This window comes from Penicillium rubens (assembly GCF_028828025.1).
Source record: "Penicillium rubens strain IBT 27055 chromosome Unknown utg000003l_segment0_segment0, whole genome shotgun sequence".
Classification (NCBI taxonomy): Eukaryota; Fungi; Ascomycota; class Eurotiomycetes; order Eurotiales; family Aspergillaceae; genus Penicillium; species Penicillium rubens.
In genome coordinates, this window is record NW_026890601.1 from 8,275,553 (window position 1) to 8,298,834 (window position 23,282).

Sequence of the window (23,282 nt, forward strand, 5' to 3'; positions counted from 1 at the left end):
GTTTGAACGGCACATCCTATCGTCGGTCTAGAGCTTGCGCTTGGCACTATAATCACGTTAGTTATGAGAAGTAGATGCGGCTTAGCGGGAAACATACCATCTGCCAATAAGTCCCCTTCTGCGCAACAATTCATGATGCGTTCCGGACTCAAGAATGCTCGATCCCTGTCCCGGCGCCCCTTCCCCAAAGACAAAAATGGCATCGGCTTTCTGGATGGTTGCTAGTCTGTGCGCGACCGCAATAATAGTCATGTTTCGCTTGCTTGCCAATCTCTCCATAGCGCCTTGTACAAGACTTTCCGCCTGAGAGTCCAAACTCGATGTAGCCTCATCAAGAAGCAGAAGTAGTGGTTTTCGGATCAAGGATCGCGCAATACACAGACGCTGTTTTTGCCCACCACTCAGTGAGGCCTGAGCGTTGACGCCAAGTTCCGTCAAGAAGCCATCTGGCAGAGATACGATGAAGTCATGAATTTCGGCGTCCTTGCATGCTTGAATCATTTGGTCCTCGGTACTCGGGTTATTGGGGGCTTCCAGACCGAGAAGAAGATTCTCACGGATGGTGCCTTCGAAGAGTTTCGGCTCTTGGGCCACGAGCGACAAGGCGCTTCTGTAAGAGGAGGGTTCAATGGAACGGATATCTCGGCCACCAAATAAGATGGTTCCCTGGGTGCAGTCATAGAAGCGCTCGAGTAGGGAGACAAGCGTAGATTTCCCGCAGCCTGAAGGTCCGACAAATGCTACGAATTGACCACTCTCAATGGAGAGATTTAGATCAACAAATGTCGGTACCTCGCGAGAAGGATATTGAAAAGAGACATTTTGAAGTTCAACAGAGGGAGTGGGAGTGTGCTCCGAAGAAGAGAGCGGTGCCACCGGAACATGCTGAAGCTGTCCCGCACTAGGTATTCGTGTACGATTGGCAGAAGCCTTAGCCTGGGCAATATTTGGACTAAAACTGAAGAACTGCCCGGCTGATTGGCCGCCTTGGATAATGACAATATACACCACGAAAAATGCAACTGGGTCGTATTCGTGAGACGCGAGGAGCTGGCCGCCGTACCAGAAGGCGAGTGCTATGGCACATAGCTCAACACTGTCAGAAAACGCAAATACCAACGTTGCGTACCACGCCTTCCGGGTGGCCTTCTGACGCTGTTCTCTCAGCAAACTTGAATATCTTTGCAAAATTGTATCTTCTATAGTCAGAGTAGTGACCGTCCTGAAGGCCCGGACCGCCTCCGTTGCGAACTTGGAGCTATCGGCATAGACTTCGGCGTTTAGGCTTTCGAATTTGATCTCATATCGAATGCGCATAAATGCAGAGAGAAATAAGAATGGCATGGCGGCGAAAAAGGTGACAGCCGCCAGCTTCCATCCAAAGGCGAAGGAGATTGTAACACATCCGATGACGTTGAAGATCGAAATGAGAGGGAAAACACCCGTGGGACCAAACATCTCCTGTAACTGCTTTAAATCGGTGGAGAGTCTGGAAACCAGACTACCTGAGGAATTCTCCTCGCGGTCATAGTACCACACTGGTTTGGACAATAGGTTGGAGAAATAGTCCATCCGAGCATTGGACACGACAAACTGAAAAGTTAGCTTTGCTCCAGCTCCGAGGACGTATATAAGCTCACCATTGAGATGGAATTGGACGAAAATCCTAGCATAAAGTAGAAGGTCGCTATGGCAAGGGCGAGGATGAAGAACATCAATGCCCAGAAGTTCGCAGCGTCGACGAGCTTCTGGCCAGTGAACTGGAAAACCTCCACAAGTCTGGCAAAAAGCCAACTTTGTAGGGAGAATCCAGCTGTTGGACTCTGTTAGCTTATATCTGGAAAAATGCGGAGAGCACGGTGAATACTTACAACCTGCCCCTACAGCCCCGATCAGCGTCAGTGCATATAAGAGCCAATGGCTACGGTTTTCATAAATGAGTACCCCAAAGCTGTGGAAAAAGCCAAAGCCTCTTTCAAGCTCGGGACTATCCTGGGGATGATCACTGCCTTCTTTAGTAGTGTGAACTTGAGGCTTGACTTCTTCTTTCTGCGAAAGAATCGAATCTGGCACATCGGCATCCATCAAATCTGTCAGTGGCTCCAGCTGTTGCGCATGAACCAAACTATGGTATATGCCTTCCTTGAGCATCAACTCTTGGTGGGAACCTTCTTCACAATTCCGGCCGTCTTTCATGACGATGATCTTGTCCGCGCGGCGGACGGTGGACAAACGATGAGCGATCATGATTGTAGTGCGATCTTTGGATACACGATCGAGGGCTGCTTGCACGATCCTTTCTCCTTGAATATCGATCGAACTGGTCGCCTCATCGAGAATGAGAATTTGGGGTTGGCTGACGATACTCCGCGCGATGGCAATTCTTTGGCGCTGTCCTCCACTCAATGTGATTCCACCTTCACCAACAGTGGTCGAGTAACCCTAGAAATGGAGTAATCAGATAAATGAAAAAAAAAAGAAAATGTGGCGAGGGTATACAATACCATGGGGAGGCGGTCGATAAATTCATCTGCAAAGGCTTGCTTGCAGGCCGCGGTGATGAGTTCCATCTTCACAGGCTCCGTATCATTCTCCCACTGTGATCCGATCAGACCAAAAGCGACGTTGTTGTATATTGAATCGTTAAACAGGAATGGCTCTTGCTGAACAAGTCCTATCTGCGATCGCCACCACTTCACATCCAGGTCATTGATATTGTGATCTCCCACATGGATTTGACCCGACGTGGCCTCCTCACCTGAGTCGGACTGAAGTTGGTACCATCGCTCGATCATGGCGACAATAGTGCTTTTCCCCGAACCGGAGGGTCCGACCAGAGCCGTGGTTTTATTTCGCTCAAACCGTGCATTAAATCCCTTAAGCACAGTCATTTCTGGTCTTGTGGGATAAGAAAACGTCGCGTTCTGAAACACGATATCAGCGTGGCTGGATACCTCTGGTTCTTGGATCCCCGGTGGGTCGTCCCTCTTGGAATCAATAACACCAAAAAAGACGCCTGATGCACTTATGGCCTTCGAGATAGCCATCAATGGCCCTGCAATACCTCCCAAAATAGTGACCACAAGGAGCACGGAAAAGAATACCCTAACGGATTGTCAGAGGACAGCTTCACAAGTATTCAGAAGGTGGGATAAGCATACGTGATCACGGTGTTAATGTTAGCAATGTGACCTTCGCGATACAGCTTCAACCCAAACCAGAAGGCCAGGGCAAAGCTGACATACATCGCAAAGAAGAGCATTCCAAGGTGAATGCCACTGACTAAAGACATACGCAGGCCACGTTTCCGTGCTTCCTCGACCCACCGGGTATACTTTTTGAAGAGTGGTTGCTCAGCACCCAGGGCAAACACTGTCCGAATAGAACCGAATACTTCTGCGGCGAGCGCGGCATGCTTCTCATCTGCCTTGTCCACACTCTGCTGGGCCTTGACCAAAAATGGCACTGTCAGGCTAAAGCCAAGGATCACAAATACAATGGCCGAACTGACAACAAGTGTCAGTGCCCAAGAATAACGGAATGCGATTGCGTAAGCCGAAATGAGCAAGGCGAGTGACTGAAACAGAATGGCGAGTCGATCGGAAACACTTTGCTGGATCGTATTTGACAGCGCCGTAATCGCATGTGTGACAGTTCCGACTGACATCTCGTCCAGCTTGCTCATAGGAAGTGAAAAGAGAGCCTGGGTGTACTCCAGGCGCAAGGCTCCCGAGGCGCGGAGACTGATCAATCGAAAACAAATCTGTCTCGTGTGAGTAATAACGGAGGTCTGGAGAGTAGGAAACCATACCATGGATATGTAAGTCAGACAGAACTTTCCGATAAATAGATACACAATATACAAGCTAAAAGGAGATGGTGAACTCGCTGCCATGAGAGATACAGTGCAACATTTACCTATTTTGGTTGACCGAGGACTTGAATGATCCCTCTGTGATACCCGGTCCCGGAATAAAGTACTCATTGAAGGTGCCGACCAGTTGGCCAAAGACAATGTTCATCAACGGAAGAGCCTGGAATTTCGTTAGTTGATGTTGAGTACAGCACAAAATTTGCCCTTACAATTCCCGAAGCCATGGCACAAATCAGCCCTAGAATCATAATATAAATACTCCCATGGGAGGCACCATATGATAGGATCCTCTGGAGATGTGAGCGATAGTAGACTAAGCCTCCATCAATAGATCCAAGCCTACCGCATAGCTACCGAGACTTGCTGGTTTGCCTGTCTCATCTTTTGACTCTGAACGAGCGACAATGTCTGCACTGGCAATGGAGTTGTCATCTGGTGGTGTTGGCATCTCCGGCGTTCCGACATGATGCGGGGAAGCTGACGATGAAGGCATTTTTCACCCCGGCAACACAGCGGTTTAACGAAGGAAAAATTTGTTCAAAGGACTTCTGCACCATTTCGGTGTTCTTCGGATGAATATTGTCAAGGACCTTGTCATCTTTCAAGAAATCAGGGGGATCCTTAGCGCTCCAGAACATGAACGCGAACACGAACCATTCAAGGCACCCTAACAGGAAATGAGAAGTGAGGCACAATACAATCTCTCATAGTGTCAAGATCATCACAATATCTTTGTTATTTCATATTGGCCAAAATGGAGATACCAGTGGACCAGTTATGTCAACCAGGGTGGAATTAAAGATTTCGGATGTAACCCTTATTTAGACGTGGACCTCGGGATCTTGCATACTTCCAAATTCGGAAATATATTTTGGAAAACAGGGAACGAGTTCGATCGATGATGAATCTCACTCTTCTCTCACTCTCAACTTTTTTACTTTTCACATTTCAACCCCTTCACCTTCACCTCGGCAAAACCGGCAGAAAACCTGCCTGGTTATAAGGGCGAGAATCCCCACACCTGGATGTAGTCTTAGCATATCAATTTAATCCTTTCATTAGGATGTTCTAGTACTCATCAGAAACGTCGATATCAAGGTAGCCACTAATCCGAGGGGAGTTTGGCTGGGGATTGCGGGCGATTTCGATCCATTGGTCGGGTGACGTAGGCATATTCGGGCCCATTACCCAACGCTCGACCAATATCTTCCGGTTAGATGCGGTGATGGAGATTGCAACTTGGACTTCGCTCTCTGGCTCATCGAGCCAGAATTTCATTGCCTGTACAAGGCTTTTACGGGTCTGCGAGACCGCCACTTTGCGTCGGCCACTTCCGCGAACGGCCTCGATAAACCTCGTATGTCTAATCAGTCTCAATCATCTTTCTTGTTAAGTTACAAGTTGTGACTCACATCAACATAATTGTCATTTGGTGACCGACGCAGGGAGGTCCTGTGTGAGAGTTGTCTCCGTGAGACGGCTTTCAAGCCCCTATCCGTCTATAGGCTTCCTGCGGTGCAGGGGAGAAGCCTATGGGTAGACGGACACTAAGGGGAGAAGCTCCAGACAGCGGCGTCGCCTTCCCAGGCCTGTATTCTACGGGAGAAAGCGGAAATTCAGCCCAAGAAGCAGTCCCCAGGCTGCCTTCCTAGACCAGTGGTCAGGGTAGAAGGTGGTGACAGAACAGAGAGAGACCGGATGAGTTTGAAGCGGACCAACCGAAAGAAAAGGCAGCAGGCGGAGAAGCCCGATAGAATAGAAAAGGAAGGGACCCCAAGCCCTTCATCCTTATCAACCGTTCGGAAATCGGCAGAACCTGGTCTTGATCCAGGTCAGGATCCAACACTGATACCAGCTCAACCTACATCCACATCCCCGTCACTCGGATCGAACTCTTCGGCACCATCAAGGACTTGGCTACCAGATTACTGGATGGCCGCGGACCTGCCATTCAGGTGAGGAAGCGGCTCTCAGTTTGCCAATCTCTTCATGTTACAGTTCTATTTCCTACCAGGTACATTCATGAGATGGAACTTGGTCGCGTTGATACTAACAAGGCCACTCACTCACTAGTATCCTATGTGTTGCGGGACGATTAGGTTCTCTGTGGCCAATCAGGTAGAGAAGGAGCCGCAGTATAAAGTACCTAGGTATAGATGGGCTTGCATGGGGGTCTTAGATGCTTGACTCTGTATGTACATAAATACATACACACCTGTCCAATGGGTGTATAATGGTCGTAATGGTAGTCTGGATCCCTCACTCCCTCGGCCCTAGCTCAAAAGCAAACTGCTTCGAAAGAGGTGACACCTTCCAGCGTGCAAAGAGCTGCGCATTCTCCACCAAGATCCGCCGCAGCATCTCCCCCCTCTCCTCTGCACCAGGCCACACGCCCTGCCATATGCGTACATACGGCTCTATGATCCCCAAGGCCTCCTTGACCCACCTCTCTGCCCTCTCCTCGCCAATTCTCCCCTTCTCCACCATCCGCCTCTCCAACTCCCCTAAGAAACATTCCCTCTCCTGCCTGTCCTTCACCGCAGCGTGCATGACCGCCAGTAGTATATGTGACCGGATCGACAAGTCCAACTCATCCATTCCCATTCCTTCTAGTCCGAGTCCAACAGTCTCCTCCACCGCAACAGCGGCTAGGAACTCCACCTCCTCCTCACTCCCGACCTCTTCCTCCCAACCCCTCCACCACGCCTGCTCTCCAATCCCTCCATCGGGCAATCCACACCACCTCACCTGCTCCGACTCGTCATCTCCCTCGGCAACCTCTCCCCCTGATACCTGTGCGAGGTATTCCGCTTCCAACCCGTGTATATCATATTTTCCCTGCGCGACCAATATCCCAAAGCTAGTGGGCCGCCATGCTTCCCGGGAAGTTATCTTAGGCAGTCGAGATGGAGATGGATCCGGAGTAAAATAGTCAAGCCAGAAGCGCGCATGTGATTCCGAATAGGGTGGTGCGCTGGGGTAGGCCATGTGCAGGCGTGTCATGGTTGCCTCCAGCGTGCTAAGGGCTACTGCAGTAAGAGTCGCAAATGACAGAAAGGGCTGCCTGCGTCGCGTGCACGAGACAGTGTAGGCCCAGCGGGGGAGTTTCAGGACATGTGTGGATACTGTACTGTGGCGCGGCTGGCATAGCGGGGAGGAGGAGTCGGGGAGGTCCTGGAGGTCGGGCGGGCGGTACAAGCGCGCTGTGGTGCGCTGTGTAAGGAAGTGGGTGGAGTAGTAGGAGCGCCAGGCGGAGGAGTGCAGGAGAGCGTGGTGGGCTGTGTAGAAGGCAGGGAAATCAGAGACGGAGGGGAAGTCCCCTTCCAGTTGGGAGGAATAGCGGTAGATGGCTGCTGCTAGTTGTGCGAGGTAGAATAAATCCAGGGTACTGTTATTCGTTAATTATACAGTGCTATTAGAGATTACCATAGTAGGAGATAGCTTACCGGTTAAAGCGTAACTCGCCCTCACCAAAGGACCAGCCATGCGTGTGCAGCTTCTTCACCACATCGAACACCCCGTTGTCGGTCCACAACCCCTCATCCAGATAGATGAATGCGATTCGTAAGATATCCTCATGGCAGGTCACAGGTGATGCCGCTTTCAACATTGGCCAAAAATTCTTCAGCGCTCATTGTTGTGCTCAAAGTACGTGCAGCGATAAGGGAAAAAGTGGTAATTGAGGAAGAGAATGTAATTATCAGATCCCGAACAAGGAGGGACGACTGGGATCGGGACGGGCCTTATCGGTGCCACTAGTGGCCTTGGCACGCTAACCAAGCCAGGTACCATTCACTAACCAAAAGCGGTATGGCGTTAACTCAGAGCTATCTGCGCCCCCCGATAGGAATTTGTTTTGCGAGAACACCAACTGTGGCACTCCACCGATACATACATACGCACACATAGGCAATGAACCACCATGGTCTATCTAGACTTCATAATTAGTAGACATATCGGAACCGATAGTTCTGGATATCCGTCAGATCTATGAAGGCCAGGTCGGCCGCGGACGCTGTGTCCTCAGACGCAGCCTGCTCCCGGTCCCTCTTGGCATTCTCCCATACCGTGAGCTGTCGGAGAGCAAACGCCAGCAGGACCACAGCGGACATTGTCACGATCAGGGTAATATTGGCCGCATTATAGCTGGGTGCATCGGAGGCCGGGAACAGCTGGGGTCCGATAAGGTTACCCACGCAGAACGCCATCAAGGTCAGAGCGTTGCGCATCGTGCGCTTGGTATATCCGCTAGTATTGGCGGAATTCCAACTGTAGATGATTGGAAGCATGGCCGGGCATGCGTTGAGAAGATAGACGCCGAATAGCTTGCCCACTTTATACTGTTCACTAAGGCCTGTCGCAGGGAGAGCGATTAGTTAGTTGATCATTCGTCATCGTCTTCCAAGAAGCATTCATACCCAGGAGCAGGCCAGTACCAAGGATACTGGGTATCGTAATGATGGCAATCATGTAGGAGCGGTGTCCAATGGCGCCGACGAGGTAGGTACCACCAATAGTGGCGATGATCGAGACGGCCCCGGAAGGCATCTGGATAATGGTGGTGCGCTTCTCCGAGAACCCGAATGTCGCAATGATGATGCTAGAGAAGTTGGACACAGCACCGTTGTCGATCATAGCCAGGAGAGTGATGAAGAACAAGGGCCAGGTCTGCTTGTCCTTGAACAATAGCTCCCCAAGTTGGTACGGCTTGAAATGCTTGTTTTCGACACCAGTCAGGTTCACGCGGACGTGTTCGATGGCCGCAACCTTCTCTTCGTCGTTGAGGAAGGAAGCACTCATAGGGTTGTCTGGAAGGAAGAAGATGGTGGCGATTCCAACCGCCGTAGTAAGACATCCCTGCAATTCACCTTGGTCAGCTTCCAATGCTCGCAAGGTCCTGGCAGTCCACAGCAACCTACCATGAAAAGGAACAGGATCTGCCAGTTCGCCAATGCGGTGGAGTTAACATGCTGGAAGCCATATGAGATAGCAGATCCAACAATTTGTGCCACTCCAACCTGACTGTACCACAGACCTGTCCGGCGCGACTGTTCCGGCTTGGTCCACCACATGCCCGTGATGAGGATGAGAGATGGCGCCACAGAGGCCTCGAACACACCGAGGAGGACACGAACGATCATCAGAGAGGCATAGCTTTTACAAGCGGCGTGGCAGATAACGAGAATGCCCCAACAGGTGACGTTGATTCCAATATACTTGCCAATGGGAAAGCGCTGCATGAGGTACGCGGTGATTGGCTCCGCGACAAGGTATCCGACGTAGAAGATGGTTCCTATATTGTTGTACTCGTTCCCTTTCAGGTTATCCTTGATACCCATGACGGCCGCATAGTTTAGCAAAGTCTTGTCTAGGTACTGCAAGAAGTAGATGCCCATGAGGATCGGCATGATTCGCAGGTCAATTTTCCACCGTAACGCTCTGCTTTCCGCTATATCGACGCCAGCCTCATGCTCCCGCGCCAAGAACATCAGCGCCGCATCGCCGTCCTCATACTTCTCAGGGTGTGTGGTTGGCACCTGCTTGGTTGCCTCGAGCGCAATAGTTTCTTTGGTGTTCATGTTGCCTGGTTGGTTAACTGACGACCAGGAGTGAGGATTTATCCTTATATCATGTTCCTGCCATAAAGTGGTCGAATATCTGTAATGTACTGGTTATCTGGAACTTCATATCAGCAGCGTAAAATACTATCTATGGTTTCTAATCATGTTTATCGGGCGAGCATCTAACCTCCTCACTTATCAGAGCTAATACCTATCTACCTATCTATGCCGTGTAGTCGCCCCGCACCCCTGCCGGGGGTTTGGGGGCCATAATACGATTCGTGGATAATTCGGCCCGTAGGTAGACAAACGAACGAGACTTATACGTCCACAATAATATGAGATAAGACAAGGCCTACTACCAACTAGAAGGTCCTTTATCCAACTTACGTTTCGCAAATGCATCTTATCAACTGGTCCCTATGACTCTTCGCTTTAGACTTGGCTTCCCGAGACTCGCCGATACACAAATGTTCTCCCATTCTACTCAATCACACCACTCTTTTCGTCTCCTCTTGTCTATCCCGCGATCTGGTTACCCGCATTACAACGGCGAAGCTGAACCGTTTATCTAGACCCTATCTCTCTACCCCTCGCAGGCGTGATAATGCCTCTCAACTCGAAGTCTGTCTATTGCAGACCGAACCCGGACTTCCTCCCGTTTGCCAGCAGGAGAAGTGTTGTCCATAGCACGAATGGGATAGTAACTTGCACGCAAGCCTCTGGTCGCCGCTACAGGACAGAGGATTCTGCCAGAGGGAGGAAATGCTGCGGTACGGTTGATACTCTCCATTGTTGCCTCGTAATACCCGCTCAGTTTTCTACTCTATATGACGCTGCTGTAACTAGCTGTCGGCAAGTACCTTTACTAGCATCTGATACTCTTCTGAGGAAAGAAAGCTGACCATTTCACGCCGTAGCTGCCGCATTAAATGTCACCGAGCCTTCCTCTACTAGCATTGGAGATGACATGTTTTGTCTGCTTCATAATGTCGAAACGAAAACCATCCGTGCCATGAACGGTTCTGGCCGATACCCTGGCAACGCAACCGTCGAGCAGATCAAAATGGATTTGAACGTTGGCCCTGATTAGACGGAATCGATTCCCATATAGGCGGCTTTATGCAGCCACAGGGACATGTGGGGGTCCTGTTGAATATGCTCCCCTTCAATCATCATCCCCAGGCGGCACTTGATGCGCCACGCATCTGCATTGCGGCAGACAAGGCCATCGACGGAAACCCGGTTGGTAGACCTCTCCTAACAAGCACTTCGGATCTATATCAAATGCTATCTAGAAAGCATTGAAGAGTACTAACAGAGAGAGAGAAGCTACGTGACTCTCGTTGGCCTGCTCCCATTCGTAAACATGAGTTTGTTACAAATGCCCACTTACGGGAGTAGCTCAAGTAATTCATGCAGGGCTCAGTGAGGATTTGATTGAATCAGAGAGTCAGAGTTGGACTGGTGGTGAGACTACAGTATGTAGGCTCGGGAAAGCAGATGGGAGAGAGTTGTATTGGGAAGAGAGGAAGCGACCTCAGCTTCCCACAACTATCTAACTAAGGGTGGAGACTTAGACCCACATGTGGGGTCACCACAACAACTGGTCAAGCGATTCTTCATGTTAATTAGAACTAGCAAAAAGTATCCCCATTCCTTACTTTTTCATGAGACCTTCGTCTACCATCTCCAGCCCTTTTCATCGTGATAGGTATCAGTGGCAGTGATGTTAAAGTACCGTTCACCTGACTTGCTGCCCGATACAAGGTCAAACTGCACAAAGAGGTAGTCATCCCATTCTGCATCACGGTCTAGTAACTCGGCATCCCAGAACCCACAGATATGCCTAGAGACTATTAGCTCGGTGGATGTTGTGAGTTGAGTACCGACATACATCTCTCCTGTTATCCAGTCATAGATAATCTTCCGAATATCACCGATACTTGGCTCATACTCAACAAGCTGCCTATATCCTGTTAGCCGTAAGCATGTCAAGTGAGTGCTTTGAAGGTATACTGGTAGGTGTGGCGAAATCGGGACCGAATCTTATTGCGCTCCGCGAGGGGAGCTTGCCAGAAGGCTTCTTGAGTCAGGGGCTCCCCCGGGACTTGCTTCCACACAATGTACATGAGGCACCCTTCGGGCACGATCTCCATGGCATCTTGCTTGGTAAGACGATAGCCAAGCAATTCTGGAACAACAACGCAGCGTCGGCGCTTTAAGGCCTTTAGGGCGATCAGCTCCGTTGGTTCGTAGGGCTCAACGGCTTGTTGCTTGCGATGTTCATAGTCGTAAAGCTCGGTGCCAACGAATGGAATCTGCTTGCAAACTTTCATGATGCCAAGCTTCTTCCCATCGTCATTGCCATCGGTAGACTGGCACCGGAATGTGCCAAGTACGTAGGCTGCTCGCGTACCATCATTCGATTCGATTTCATGCATGGCGCACATTTCTTCGTCGATCTTTCGGTAATTTCCCAGGTTTCAAACGCAGGGCCAGTAATTGGTAGGGGCCATAAGTCGACGGTGACCTTGGTGCCAAGGAGACCAGAAAGAATCGAAGTACTCATCGAGAGGTGGGAGTGGATTGATTGGCTAAAGGAGTCAAACAGGTGGGGAAAGGGAAAGAAAAAGGTGGATAAGTAAAAGTGGGGCGATCTAGATGATTTGCCGTTGTTGACCGCTTGGAGAGTTTTCTGCTAGATATTTCCGCCTCTGGGTTTGTTAGAGGACCCCATTCAACGCCAAGATTTGTATATGTTGGAATAAAATACGGCATTATTCCACTCGACCAACACAAAAACCACGGTTAATGTATATAGCCTAATGGAGGCCATATCCCAGTTTGACAGTATAGTTAGATATCAACATTTAATGCCCGTTTTCTAAGGTATTAATATTAGTTAACTAGTTACAGGGACGACAACAAGGACTTCCCAAACGGATCAAAAGAAAGGGCAAAAACAAAGAGCAAAGCTAAAACAAAACATACAACAGTGAGGATTCGCTGGTGGTCACCCACCCAACTACTAACTCACCGGCGTGTGGCTTAAGTACGGCTGAGCGGACGGGAAGCCCTGTTTTCCACACCCTATGGTCGTATGTGGTAGATTACAGGGTAGAATAAACCCATATTCTATTGAGGACAGGGTTAGGTTGAATTGCTTCAGGATATGGCAGATAAAAACAGCTCATGGGAACTATAGCATGTACGGTGGGCCGAAGATTCTGGGGCATAGGAAATGTCAAGGTCTAATCCCGCGTTTTCGGCATTTAGGTAGTAGCCACCGATAGTAACTACAACATAGTTGTATCTGAGAGACGGTCAAGCAATCGTCTTACAAGATGCTCCATATAACTGGATTGTGAACTTGCCGATACGGCCAGTCACATCCACACAATCGGCAAGTCATCCCCTCCTCAGCCAAGCTCCAACCTCCCCCTTTCCCTTTCCCTTTCCCCTCCCCATTTCCCCCACTTACCACGTCTCGTATGTCCTTCGCGTGTTCAATTACTCTTCAACTCCGATACACCCGGTGCTGGAATTAATAACCTTCAAAGCACACCACTTGAAAGTGATAAAGACGGCATACCTAGGTACCTAGTCAATTTGTCCATGATTAATCATTCTTTTCGTATATCCATCCAAAAGAAACAAACACCCAACTTTTTTGAAATGTGTCTCCAAACCCTTTTAGGCGTCTTGCTATAGTAGCCTGCTCTTACGGCTACCGCGCGCTCTATTAGCGCAGTGATCCTCACAAACATTGCCTCTCTCAGCTGGGCGTTGAGACTTGGCAAACGTAACAATGCGGCGGGGAAATCGAGAGATGAGGGGATGCGGAAGGAAACAAGTGGAGTCTGATAGGATTTATTCCAAATTCAGGAAACAGAACTCCAATCTAACGGGTTGCGACGGCCGCCGTTGGCGCAGGGAAGTATATAAGAGATGAAGGATCTGCTCTGAAGCGTTCAAATCTTGTTCCTCGGTTTTTTCGGGTCATTACTCTTGTCACGCGAAAACTTCTGCAGAAAGGGTCAAGCGTTAAGATGAGAACAACTGCCTCTACAGGTCTCTTGCTTGGCCTCACCTCTGTGGTGAGCGCCGTTACGTATGGATATAATCATGTTCCTGTCACCAAAGACCCTGAAATAGTTGCCGGTGCTTTTGAGGACGTCGATGATATTAAGCTCTTGTCCCCAGCTTTTCTGACACCCAATGTCCGGCTCCCTGGGTTCACTAATGGCACTCAAGGGTCGTCTTCTCAAGATGACATGGGTGAGTCTACCATTGAAGATGCGCATTAGGACATTGAGACTGACATATGATCAGAGGCCTTCCTCGAGAAAGTTGCTGACCGAAACCATTACATGACATATCGCACCGCTAACTTCACCTCGGAAGAGTCCCGCTCTCTCCCCTACGTCCACCTTTCCAATCGCGATGACACCACCTCCAAGGTGCGCGTGTGGATCCAGGGCGCCGTTCATGGCAACGAGCCCGCAGGCGATGAGACCACACAGGCCATCCTGGGCAAGTTCGACGACGACCGGGAGTGGGCTGCCTCGATTCTCGACAAGCTCGAGCTCGTCATTTTGCCGAGGTATAATCCCGACGGCGTTTTCTACTTCCAGCGCACTCTAGCGACCAACTATGACCCCAACCGCGACCATATCAAGCTTGATCGCCAGCAGACGCGTGATATAAAACAGCTCATGAACGACTTTAACCCCCACGTTATAGTCGACATGCACGAGTATTCTGCTGGGACGCCTTTTGGCGAGGGGCAGTACGTCCACGGCTCCGACGGTCTGTACTCGGCCGCAAAGAACCTCAATATCAACGAGAGCATCCGCAAACTCTCTGAGGAACTCTTCGCTAAAAATATTGCCGACGATATGGAAGCTGCTGGTCTCCGCGCTGAGCCATACGTTACCGGCTCCTCTGCTTCTGATTCCGAATTTGTCGCCGACTTCGCCGAGGCGGGCACTGACGGCAAGATTGGTCGTAATGCTATGGGCCTAACCCAAGCTGTCGTCTTCCTTCTTGAGATGCGCGGCATTGGTATCGCCGACCAGGAATTCCAGCGCCGAACTGCCGCCGGTCTGACCATGCTGGGCAGTATTGTCCAAACCGCTGCCGATAATGCCGAAAGGGTTTTTAAGACCGTCGAGAACGGCGTTGGAGAGTTTATAGAGTCGGAAAGCGATATTATTATCACTGACTACAGCAAGACTGTAATCCGCCCCTTCACTATGGTCGACGTTAAGAACGGCAGTGTGGTCCACCCCCCTGTACGGTTCGCATCAACGACCCCCTCCTTTGCCAACCTCACTCGATCCCGCCCCGAAGCCTACCTTATCCCCGTCGCATGGGCCGGCCTCGCCGAGCGTCTGAAAGTCGCCGGTTTGGAAGTAGAGACGCTGGACAAGCCGTTTGAGGGTACCGTTCAGGTGCTAACTATTTCATCGACCGAGGTAGACAATTCCTACTACGAGGGCGCATTCCGTGTGACCGCCACAACGCATACCAGCGAGCGCGAAGTAAGGCTACCGGAAGGTAGCTTTCTCGTGAGCACTAGACAGAAGAATGCGGCGCTGGCGATGGTGGCACTGGAGCCGGAGAACATTGACTCGTATGTTTCGTTCAATATTGTGCCAGTGAAGGAGTCAGATGAGTACCCAATTTTTAGGGTAATGTCCTAGATGTTTTCTTTTTATGTTGAATAGTGATACATGGTGAAAACGGCACTTCAAGATCGACCCTCCTCTCGGAAGTCAGTTGAGGTGTATCAAACATTAGAAAAGTTCATTCGTACTTACTAGAAATTAAATGTACGAGAGCGACTATTGCTATTAATTAACGATGTTTATACACTGCCGCTTTCCTCCGGTAAAAAGGAAGCATCGTTGAACCATGTGTAACAGTGGATCTTTATATGGAATTCTGGGCATTTAGTCTCCTTGTTGGGCTATCTAGGATTCGGGCATGCGTATCTATAACGTCTTTAGACTCTCTCCTTCAAGTTTCGGGTGTGACGCTTCGCATGGAGTCTTCTGAGTAGTGACCTGAAAAATGGCATTTATAAGGTTCTACACGTGACCTACCTACACGTGACCTACCAGACGGCGGTAGTTGGATCCACAGTTGTCTTGCCCATTACCACCATGTAGGCAGACGCTTCATCTACCTCAGTTATACTATCACTGCTATGGCGGACATGGAGGTTCAAGTCTCTGCCCAGACTCGCACGGCATTAAAGGCGGACCTCACCTTACGGTGTCTGCTCCGGGCTAAATTCCATCGCGACGCGTCCCGACGCTCTGCAGATGTCATTCCCTGGGCACAATCGCTTATTGAGAGACTGAGTAGCGCCGTACTCCAAGAAGTTGAACAACAAACGGCCGGCTGTAGCATACAAATAAACATGATTCAAATGCTTCGTACTCGAAACGTTATATACATTTGTTACGATCTCTTCCTCAACGAGTGCGATCAACGAATTCGGTCCGAGATTTCCGAGAGTGGTACCAAGCGGCCGATCCATTATATTACTCAGAAGGGGAAGGTTTATATTATGCGAAGGGATGAGCGGTTGGACGCAAAGGTGGCTCAACGTTACGTGCACATGAATGGCGTCGATAAAGGACCACGGCCCTTCTTTTCTGATTTAAAACATCCGCCTTTTTATAACCAGCATGGGCAACGGATCGAGAACTGGGGGGAGATATACAAGTTGCCGGAAGGGAGTGAACCTGAAGGGAGTGAACCTGAAGGGAGTGAGCCTGAAGGGAGTGAGCCGGAAGGGGATGGCCTGAAGAAGAAGAGTGAGGGCAGGAAACAAGATAGGCTAGGAGCGGGCATTGATTTGAGATAAGAGGAGAGGCTGCCAAGAAGAGCCAGATGATAAAATGGGGCTATGTAAACAGTAATTGGCAGCACGGCTGGAGTTTATATGTCGAGACAACGCTATTCTACTTGCAGCAATCTTGAGTCTTAAGCTTCTATACGTTGCTTTTCAATATGATACCTGGTAGATACGACGGTAGGATATAGATAATAGGGCCTCTATTGAACGAACGAAGGACTGTTGTGAACTAATACTACAACCGTATAGGTAGACAGAAGATAGTAAAATAAGTGTGTTTTGTAAAAGTAGGATCTACTTAGCTATTTAACCTATATAGGCTTATAAAGCAGTGCTAAGCCCGAGCAATTAATGCCTAAGGTGGCTACTGCCCAAAGAAAGAAAATAAATGAACGGGAAGGGAGTAATTCGGGGCGATATAATAATATTATATAGTTGGAAGCTGATATATATATATATACGCATTCTAGAATGGATACTTAGGGGATAGAAACCAAGCTGTTCAAGACAAACTCTCAGCTATTCAATTCTGCTTCTCAAAAAGGACGATACTCGCTTCAGACAACTACATACTCATATGCAAAGGTAACTATAAGACAGATGTCTTGCACGGTAGTGGATGTAGTTTGAAGTGGCCAATCAGAGAAGAAAACATATCAAAAACACGTGATCAATTCCGTAATTGGCTTATCGATAAGAGTGCCAAGCCATCAGCATCCCAAAACTTTTCCGCTCATTCGATATTTTTACCCCAAGTCATTCTGCCGATCGTTCACTACAAAATGTTGAGAGAAGTGTAAGTTATGGCAATGCATCGAGGTTGTCATCCTATTCTAATACTCTACCCTATAGGAAAGCCAAAAACCCGCGCACTGCGCGTATCCTGAAAGCCCGGGAGCCGCAACTCATTGAACCCCCCAAGAAGACCTTGATTTTCCACGGCGCAAAATGCCCCCAACCGCTGGACACCGTGCTGAAGACCTTCCATGCTTTGACGAAGCCCTACAACGTTCTTTTCCACAAGAAGAACGAGAACTTGCACCCATATGAGAACTCGGAGAGCCTGGAATTCTTGGCGAACAAGAACGAGTGTGGACTCGTAGCATTCGGAAGCCACAACAAGAAGCGACCCAACTGTGTTACGTTGGCTCGGATTTACAACTCAGAGTTACTCGATCTCGTCGAGCTAATGCTGCTCCCCCCGAGAGATGGTGAGACCATCCCGCCCTTCAAAGAACTTGTCATGGACGTCGGTCTCGGCCTGCGACCTATGATGCTGTTCTCTGGTAGCCCCTGGGACGATCCTACATCGACTGCGCACATCATCCTCAAGAGCGCCCTTCTCGACATGTTCAAGGGTGAAGAGACGAACCAGGTTGATGTCGAGGGTCTGCAGTACGTTATGATGGTTGGTGCGGAGGAGCCCCAAGATGGCCTCTCGCCGGTCATCCACATGCGCTGGTACAGAGTCGTCACCAAGCGCAGTGGCCACAAGCTGCCCCGCGTGGAGTTGCAGGAGGTCGGTCCCAAGTTCGACTTCAAGGTCGGTCGCACACGCCAGGCTGCTCCTGAGGTTCAGAAGGAGTCCATGAAGCAGGGCAAACGTCCCAACGAGGAAGCCCGAACCAAGAAGAACGTCACCATGGACTCTATGGGTGACAAGATTGGTCGTGTTCACCTCGGCAAGCAGGATCTGTCTGACCTGCAGACTCGTAAGATGAAGGGTCTCAAGCGTCGGGCGGGTATGGAATCATCGGACGAGGAGGATGAACCATCTGCGGATATGATGGAGGTGGATGAGGTCTCTTCGGATGAGGAGATGGAGAGCCACAAGAAGGCACGGAAAAACTAAGATCGATTGATTTGCATGATTCTTTTCGCTAAGGAGTTTGGGCCGGACGGGATTTCGTTTTCTGCGCCTGTATGAGCAGTCTTACGGCATATGAAAAGTTATTTTAAAAACCTCTACCTCTAATAGAGACATCTCCTCCATCCATTATTTTGTACTAAAATAAACAAGATTTGCCCGTATGCTCGTAGCTGAGGTTTTATATATAGCCACGTGACCATGACGTCGGCTGTTTCTCACATGCCGAGGCCCTTCTCGATGCGGGAACCGACTAAAGTGCCGTCCCCTCCCCTAACATCTCCAGCCACAGGAACCCATTTATTTTACTCTATTTCCTCCTCATGATCTGTGACGGTTTCTTGGTCTCTTCTCCTCGCCTGTCGCCCCTATAACCACCCCGAAACGAGCCCGACCTCTTACCGAGGTCCAGAGACGCCATGGATACACTACTCGTGAGTCCCAAAGCGTCTCCGACCATACACAGCCGTATTGACAGGTCTCTCCGCAGTCCCAACTCGATGCTCTCGTTCTCAAACCCGAGCTCGCCCCGCTATTGTCATTAGTGAAGGGTGCACGCAATGGAATCGTCTATGGATCAAAAGTCCGCTTTCCGCATGCGCTGGTGTATGTTGGACCTCGGACAGCCGAAAACCCCGCTACAAGCCATAGCTGACCGATACCGACTGCTTCTAGAATGATATTTTTGTTCAGATCTGGGACGTATGTCACTCCGCACGCCCGACCTTACCTCTCCGCAGAACCAAACTGATCGCTTCGTTATTTAGCATACGCGAAAAGACGAAGCTCGTTTTGAAAGCAACCCGCCAGCATGCGCGGAACCTCGCCACATTTGCCATGATTTACAAGGCCTCTATGATACTTCTCCGGAATATACCAGGTGGCGCCGGGAAAGAAGGCCGATATGATAGCTTCTTTGCAGGCCTGCTGGGCGGGTATGCAGTCTTCGGACGACAGCCGGGCAGTATTAGCCAGCAGGTATGTGATTTGGACTTTCCCCTAATTGTGGAAACCATTCAATCTTCGATCCCCGAATGGACTCCTCTACTGCAGACCTAACTCCCATCTAGATCGTTATTTACGTCTTCGCCCGTGTGATGCTCGCTCTCGCCAAGCTCGCTGTCCAACCTAACATGCACCCCCTCTCCTCCCTCATCACATCCGATGCACGCACTAAGATCACGAATAATGCCTACCCCGTTTTCGCGGGTATGACCTGGGCGATGGTCATGTATATTTTCCGGTGGCACCCGGAGACGCTGGCGTCCAGCCTGCGGAGTAGCATGGTGTATATGTATGTTTTGCTTCCACTACATATGATCCCACCTCCCTTCCTGTTATTCGGAAGTTCGGATTTGCTTTCCCGATGCTGACCTTCTTCTCAACCACAGTTACGGCGATTCAGATCACTGGGATTCCCTCCGTACTCTGCTTGTACACAACAAATGAGCTCTCAGCGGGCCCGGTTCTCATAGCTTTGGGGTGTGTTATGGCGTATAGAGCGGTTGTTATTTTGTTGGCGTTTTGGCAAGATGCATTCTCAAGGTGTGCATGATTCCAGGCCCTGCTCATCTTTACCTTTTTATCCTGTATTATGAGGCATGGGATTTCTCTTTGCATATTTTTGATTACAATATAAAACTTGAAGACCTGAATATGCGAGACTTGTGTAATTCGCAATATATAGACTTGCCAACTCAAACATGCCTCTAACGTGCTTTTGAATGGATGATTGAGTATAGGTGAGTATCGAGTCTTTGGACGATTTACGCTCCCTTCTCGGAACATAGTTCATGATATGACTAGGCAGGCTAAATATATTTTGTTTATACGTAGGTATTTATTGGAAGAAGCTGGTGTATATACCAACTCAGGCTTTTGGCTCTTTTGGCTCTTGCTGCATAATGTTATACTGACTATGAATTTGGTACATATATTGCTCACGTCAAGGTGGTGAGATGCGGGGGAGCTGATGCCTCAGTTCAGGGGAGGAAGCAGGAGAAGTGTGGGAGGTAAATAGGATCGTTCTCTCCAGAAGCAAGAAAAGAGATTAATCATGTCCTAAAAGAAACCATGGGAAGAGAAATATCTAGAGACATAACAGAGAGGGTCCTAACACGGATATTACATGTGACCATACGCCAAACCGCCAGAACATCATCAACAAGATGTGAAGATAGAGACAGAACATACATCAAGAAAGTAAAAAAAACCCCACATAGGGGCATCTCTACAACCTGGGGACTCTGCTGCCGACGGGGTAGTGGGCGGTCACATCGGCCAATGACTTACATGCCCCCTGATCTCAGGGAAGTGATCATGCATCGCCGTTAAAGTGATCAATTTCAACGACGAGGGTTGAACCACAGGTCTCCGGTCCCTTGCACGGTAAGTCCCACCTAGGCAAGCCTAAATGGGCATTACAGGCACAAGGCATTATGTGGTTCCCACTCGGTTACCTGGGCGAGACATTGGCATATTTCCTTTGATTGTTAATTTTATAGGAACATATGCCTCCCAATTAGGACTAGCGTCTACGAGGACCCACTTCTCCCGTTTGTCTCCACCTTTTATGATTTTCGTGCAACCTTGGTTCGTTGACGGAAAGGTTATGTTGACTGAGGACATGCATTGTACAAGACTTTTCCTATAAATAACTTGGAATGGTTTCTTGAAATTGAGGGTATAACGGTACAACTTATCCAACATAGAAAAACAGGGATATAGTAGAAGAGAAAAAAACAAGATCACACTACTGTCCATTCCCTTCATCAATTTCAACAAGAACCTTTAACTCCCCATCCATCCAATCAATAGCATCAGTCGAAAGTAACGCAATAGTCCAATCCTTCTGGTTCTGCACAGGTAGAAGTCCATCCGGCAACCAGACCTTGACCTTCCACCCATCCACAACAGCAGACTCGCGAGCTTCATGTGTAGCAGCGTGGGCACCCTGGAATGCCGGCAAACCGGGGATTTGGCCCGGGTACCGACGGAGAATCGCCTGTTTGACCGTGTCAATGTCGGGGCACTGGCCCGCAGGCAGGTCAAATCTGGGAAGGATGCGCTTTCCGTTGTGCAGGATATTGACGCGAAGGGAGGTTTGGCCTTGGCTCTGAGAGGAGGTGGTTGTGTTGGTTGTTGGTGTTGATTCCGGGAGGGGAGTGAATGGCTGATGAAAGTGGGGGTCGGGTGCTTGGGCCGGGTGGCCGTGTCGGGAGGCGATGTTCTCGCGAATAATGCGAGACACGTCGCGGGTGATGCTGCTTGCGCTATGGGGTTGTTAGTTGGTATTACCACACTGGCTTTCCAAAGGATGAATGCTTACAATTCGTCTCGGGCTGGGAGGTTGCGGCCTCCGCCAATGCGCCATTGGAGATCTGAGGTGGTGTCCGCGTGGATGATGCGGTTGATGTTTTCGTTTTCACAATTCGTTGGGCAGTTGTAGTCTCCGTTGTGGATGACGTGGTAATGGCTGTCAACTGCAGCGACGAGCCCACGCCAATCGGGTTGTTGGAGACCCGAGAGAGACCATAGGTTGTCGAGCTCGAAGTTCTCGTTGTACGTATTATAGGATCGGGCGATCTGTTCCCAGTCGACTGTGTATCCGTCAAGAAGGAGGTCGGTCAGACCAAGCTGCACAGGCTGAGATGGATCCATTGCTGATTGCTGCATTGGCTGTGGAGGAGGGGGCATTGACTGCGACAGATCATCGCGATGAGACGTCTGATTTTGCACTTGGAGATGCTGCTCTGGAGAGAAGCGCGGGCTATTCAAATTTGAGAACTCTTCCGTTTTACGGCGGCGGCGTTCTTCAGAACCACCTCCTTTGCGGGTCTCGATTGCGTATTGGCGTTGTCTTTCGTTGGTGACCATCCGCCTGAGCAGAGGAATGACCAATGAGATGATCTTGTGTTGGTCACGCGGCCAGATGTAGGCTCTCGGGCCCATGCCCTCATTAACGACATTCTCTCCGAAGAATCGTTCACCGTTCCCCTCGGCCTCGAGGAACTGACGAACACAGTTCCAAAGGCGAAGCTTGACCATTTCCGTATCTCCCTTTCCACGCTGACCAACACAATCCCGTCTTTCAGGGTGTTCATCGTCCAGCATGTAATTCTTGGCAGCAGCCTGGAGATGCAAGAAGTTCTCCGGTGAGATCTCAAGGGACGAAAACATCTTCGAGATGGGAGGTCGTGTGTACTTCTTATTGCTAGAAGGCTGGCGGAACAGCGCTGCCGCGGAATGAATACCTACAGCACGAGCATCCGATAGGGACTGCTGCTGCTCGGGGCGAATGTCAATACCCTCTCCGGTATAGCCATGGGGCGTTTGCTGTGCGGGATGCGACTGGTGCTGCGCGGCAGAGAGGCCCGCGCCAGCCAAGGCGGGGTCGAGATTATCGTCATTTCGCTTGCGCTTTTTGGTTGCTGTGCGCGTGAGCCCTGAGGATTGTGGATGGTCGGTGTGACTGGGTACTCTCATATGTCTTCCGCTGCTCATGCCAGTTCCGAAATTCGCGTCGCCGAATCCGTTCTCGGAGAGGTCCATGTCTGTGTATGAATCCAATTGATGGTGATGTCCCGCCGCACCCGCTGCGGCGGCGACTGCTGCGGCGGCAGCCCATTGCGAGACATCTTGGTCTGCGGCGGCAGTGGCTGCCTCGACTAATCCCGCGAGTTGGTTGTCGTTGGGTGCATATCCGTTGTTGGCAAGTTGCGCGTTCGGGTCAAGGTGGGGTGTAGTCCCTGTCTGCTGGGAGGGTAGGTCGGAGGAGGTCGTGGGGAGGTGTTGGTTGGTGGAAGAGCTCATGGTGCTGATTGAGGGCTAGGTGCTTCGAGACACTCGGATCGGTAAGCTGGTAGCGTCGCAAGGTGGCGACGATTGAGATAGAGAAGATTGACAATGAATTTTACCCGATGAGAGCGAGTCTGAGAGTACGACCAAACCACGATCGAGGTCACGGTTTAATCTCCAGAAGAGTAGGTAGCTCCTTCAAGTTGAAGCTCTTATCCAGTTGTGGTAGAGAACCTAATGAATAGCTTCACTATTGGCAATGCAGCTTGGTCAGAACACAGTTCTCCGAGCGCGCCACACCCAAGAGGGTGA

At 50.0% G+C, this 23,282-nt stretch overlaps 11 protein-coding genes across 11 annotated transcripts, besides 2 other annotated features; 4 read left to right on the top strand and 7 right to left on the bottom strand.

Moving 5' to 3' along the window:
- Positions 1 to 27: 27 nt before the first annotated feature.
- On the bottom strand, positions 28 to 4,367 carry N7525_009371 (ABC transporter B family protein; the record flags this gene model as incomplete). Its single annotated transcript, XM_061214691.1, has 10 exons — positions 28 to 46; positions 98 to 1,593; positions 1,641 to 1,813; positions 1,872 to 2,442; positions 2,505 to 3,105; positions 3,162 to 3,763; positions 3,812 to 3,866; positions 3,919 to 4,034; positions 4,084 to 4,164; positions 4,218 to 4,367. 10 exons carry the CDS (start codon positions 4,365 to 4,367, stop codon positions 28 to 30), a joined length of 3,864 nt encoding a protein of 1,287 aa, XP_061069122.1.
- Positions 4,368 to 4,942: 575 nt separating this feature from the next.
- Positions 4,943 to 5,303, bottom strand: N7525_009372 (uncharacterized protein; the record flags this gene model as incomplete). The annotated part of the gene is made up of 2 exons (XM_061214692.1): positions 4,943 to 5,237; positions 5,287 to 5,303. The coding sequence occupies 2 exons, from the start codon at positions 5,301 to 5,303 to the stop codon at positions 4,943 to 4,945; spliced, it is 312 nt and encodes a 103-aa protein (XP_061069123.1).
- Positions 5,304 to 6,133: 830 nt separating this feature from the next.
- Positions 6,134 to 7,484, bottom strand: N7525_009373 (uncharacterized protein; the record flags this gene model as incomplete). The annotated part of the gene is made up of 2 exons (XM_061214693.1): positions 6,134 to 7,262; positions 7,321 to 7,484. The coding sequence occupies 2 exons, from the start codon at positions 7,482 to 7,484 to the stop codon at positions 6,134 to 6,136; spliced, it is 1,293 nt and encodes a 430-aa protein (XP_061069124.1).
- A 334-nt stretch (positions 7,485 to 7,818) lies between these two features.
- Positions 7,819 to 9,453, bottom strand: N7525_009374 (uncharacterized protein; the record flags this gene model as incomplete). Its single annotated transcript, XM_002563428.2, has 3 exons — positions 7,819 to 8,228; positions 8,293 to 8,731; positions 8,794 to 9,453. The coding sequence occupies 3 exons, from the start codon at positions 9,451 to 9,453 to the stop codon at positions 7,819 to 7,821; spliced, it is 1,509 nt and encodes a 502-aa protein (XP_002563474.1).
- A 568-nt stretch (positions 9,454 to 10,021) lies between these two features.
- Positions 10,022 to 10,228, bottom strand: N7525_009375 (uncharacterized protein; the record flags this gene model as incomplete). The annotated part of the gene is made up of 1 exon (XM_061214694.1): positions 10,022 to 10,228. One exon carries the CDS (start codon positions 10,226 to 10,228, stop codon positions 10,022 to 10,024), a length of 207 nt encoding a protein of 68 aa, XP_061069125.1.
- Positions 10,229 to 11,118: 890 nt separating this feature from the next.
- Positions 11,119 to 12,007, bottom strand: N7525_009376 (uncharacterized protein; the record flags this gene model as incomplete). Its single annotated transcript, XM_061214695.1, has 4 exons — positions 11,119 to 11,284; positions 11,333 to 11,404; positions 11,455 to 11,813; positions 11,855 to 12,007. The coding sequence occupies 4 exons, from the start codon at positions 12,005 to 12,007 to the stop codon at positions 11,119 to 11,121; spliced, it is 750 nt and encodes a 249-aa protein (XP_061069126.1).
- Positions 12,008 to 12,413: 406 nt separating this feature from the next.
- Positions 12,414 to 12,528: a sequence feature (Protein overlapping with rRNA (N7525_009377, KAJ5831124.1) was converted to a misc_feature.).
- A 24-nt stretch (positions 12,529 to 12,552) lies between these two features.
- Positions 12,553 to 12,632: a sequence feature (Protein overlapping with rRNA (N7525_009377, KAJ5831124.1) was converted to a misc_feature.).
- Positions 12,633 to 13,487: 855 nt separating this feature from the next.
- N7525_009378 (M14 family metallopeptidase) lies at positions 13,488 to 15,143 on the top strand (the record flags this gene model as incomplete). The annotated part of the gene is made up of 2 exons (XM_002563432.1): positions 13,488 to 13,716; positions 13,771 to 15,143. 2 exons carry the CDS (start codon positions 13,488 to 13,490, stop codon positions 15,141 to 15,143), a joined length of 1,602 nt encoding a protein of 533 aa, XP_002563478.1.
- A 506-nt stretch (positions 15,144 to 15,649) lies between these two features.
- Positions 15,650 to 16,315, top strand: N7525_009379 (uncharacterized protein; the record flags this gene model as incomplete). The annotated part of the gene is made up of 1 exon (XM_061214697.1): positions 15,650 to 16,315. The coding sequence occupies one exon, from the start codon at positions 15,650 to 15,652 to the stop codon at positions 16,313 to 16,315; it is 666 nt and encodes a 221-aa protein (XP_061069128.1).
- A 773-nt stretch (positions 16,316 to 17,088) lies between these two features.
- N7525_009380 (rRNA-binding ribosome biosynthesis protein RPF2) lies at positions 17,089 to 18,158 on the top strand (the record flags this gene model as incomplete). The annotated part of the gene is made up of 2 exons (XM_002563434.1): positions 17,089 to 17,102; positions 17,159 to 18,158. 2 exons carry the CDS (start codon positions 17,089 to 17,091, stop codon positions 18,156 to 18,158), a joined length of 1,014 nt encoding a protein of 337 aa, XP_002563480.1.
- Positions 18,159 to 18,592: 434 nt separating this feature from the next.
- Positions 18,593 to 19,622, top strand: N7525_009381 (Tim17/Tim22/Tim23/Pmp24 family protein; the record flags this gene model as incomplete). The annotated part of the gene is made up of 6 exons (XM_061214698.1): positions 18,593 to 18,607; positions 18,664 to 18,779; positions 18,849 to 18,875; positions 18,941 to 19,151; positions 19,244 to 19,467; positions 19,565 to 19,622. 6 exons carry the CDS (start codon positions 18,593 to 18,595, stop codon positions 19,620 to 19,622), a joined length of 651 nt encoding a protein of 216 aa, XP_061069129.1.
- A 1,303-nt stretch (positions 19,623 to 20,925) lies between these two features.
- On the bottom strand, positions 20,926 to 22,985 carry N7525_009382 (uncharacterized protein; the record flags this gene model as incomplete). The annotated part of the gene is made up of 2 exons (XM_002563436.1): positions 20,926 to 21,445; positions 21,502 to 22,985. The coding sequence occupies 2 exons, from the start codon at positions 22,983 to 22,985 to the stop codon at positions 20,926 to 20,928; spliced, it is 2,004 nt and encodes a 667-aa protein (XP_002563482.1).
- Between the last annotated feature and the right edge of the window lie 297 nt (positions 22,986 to 23,282).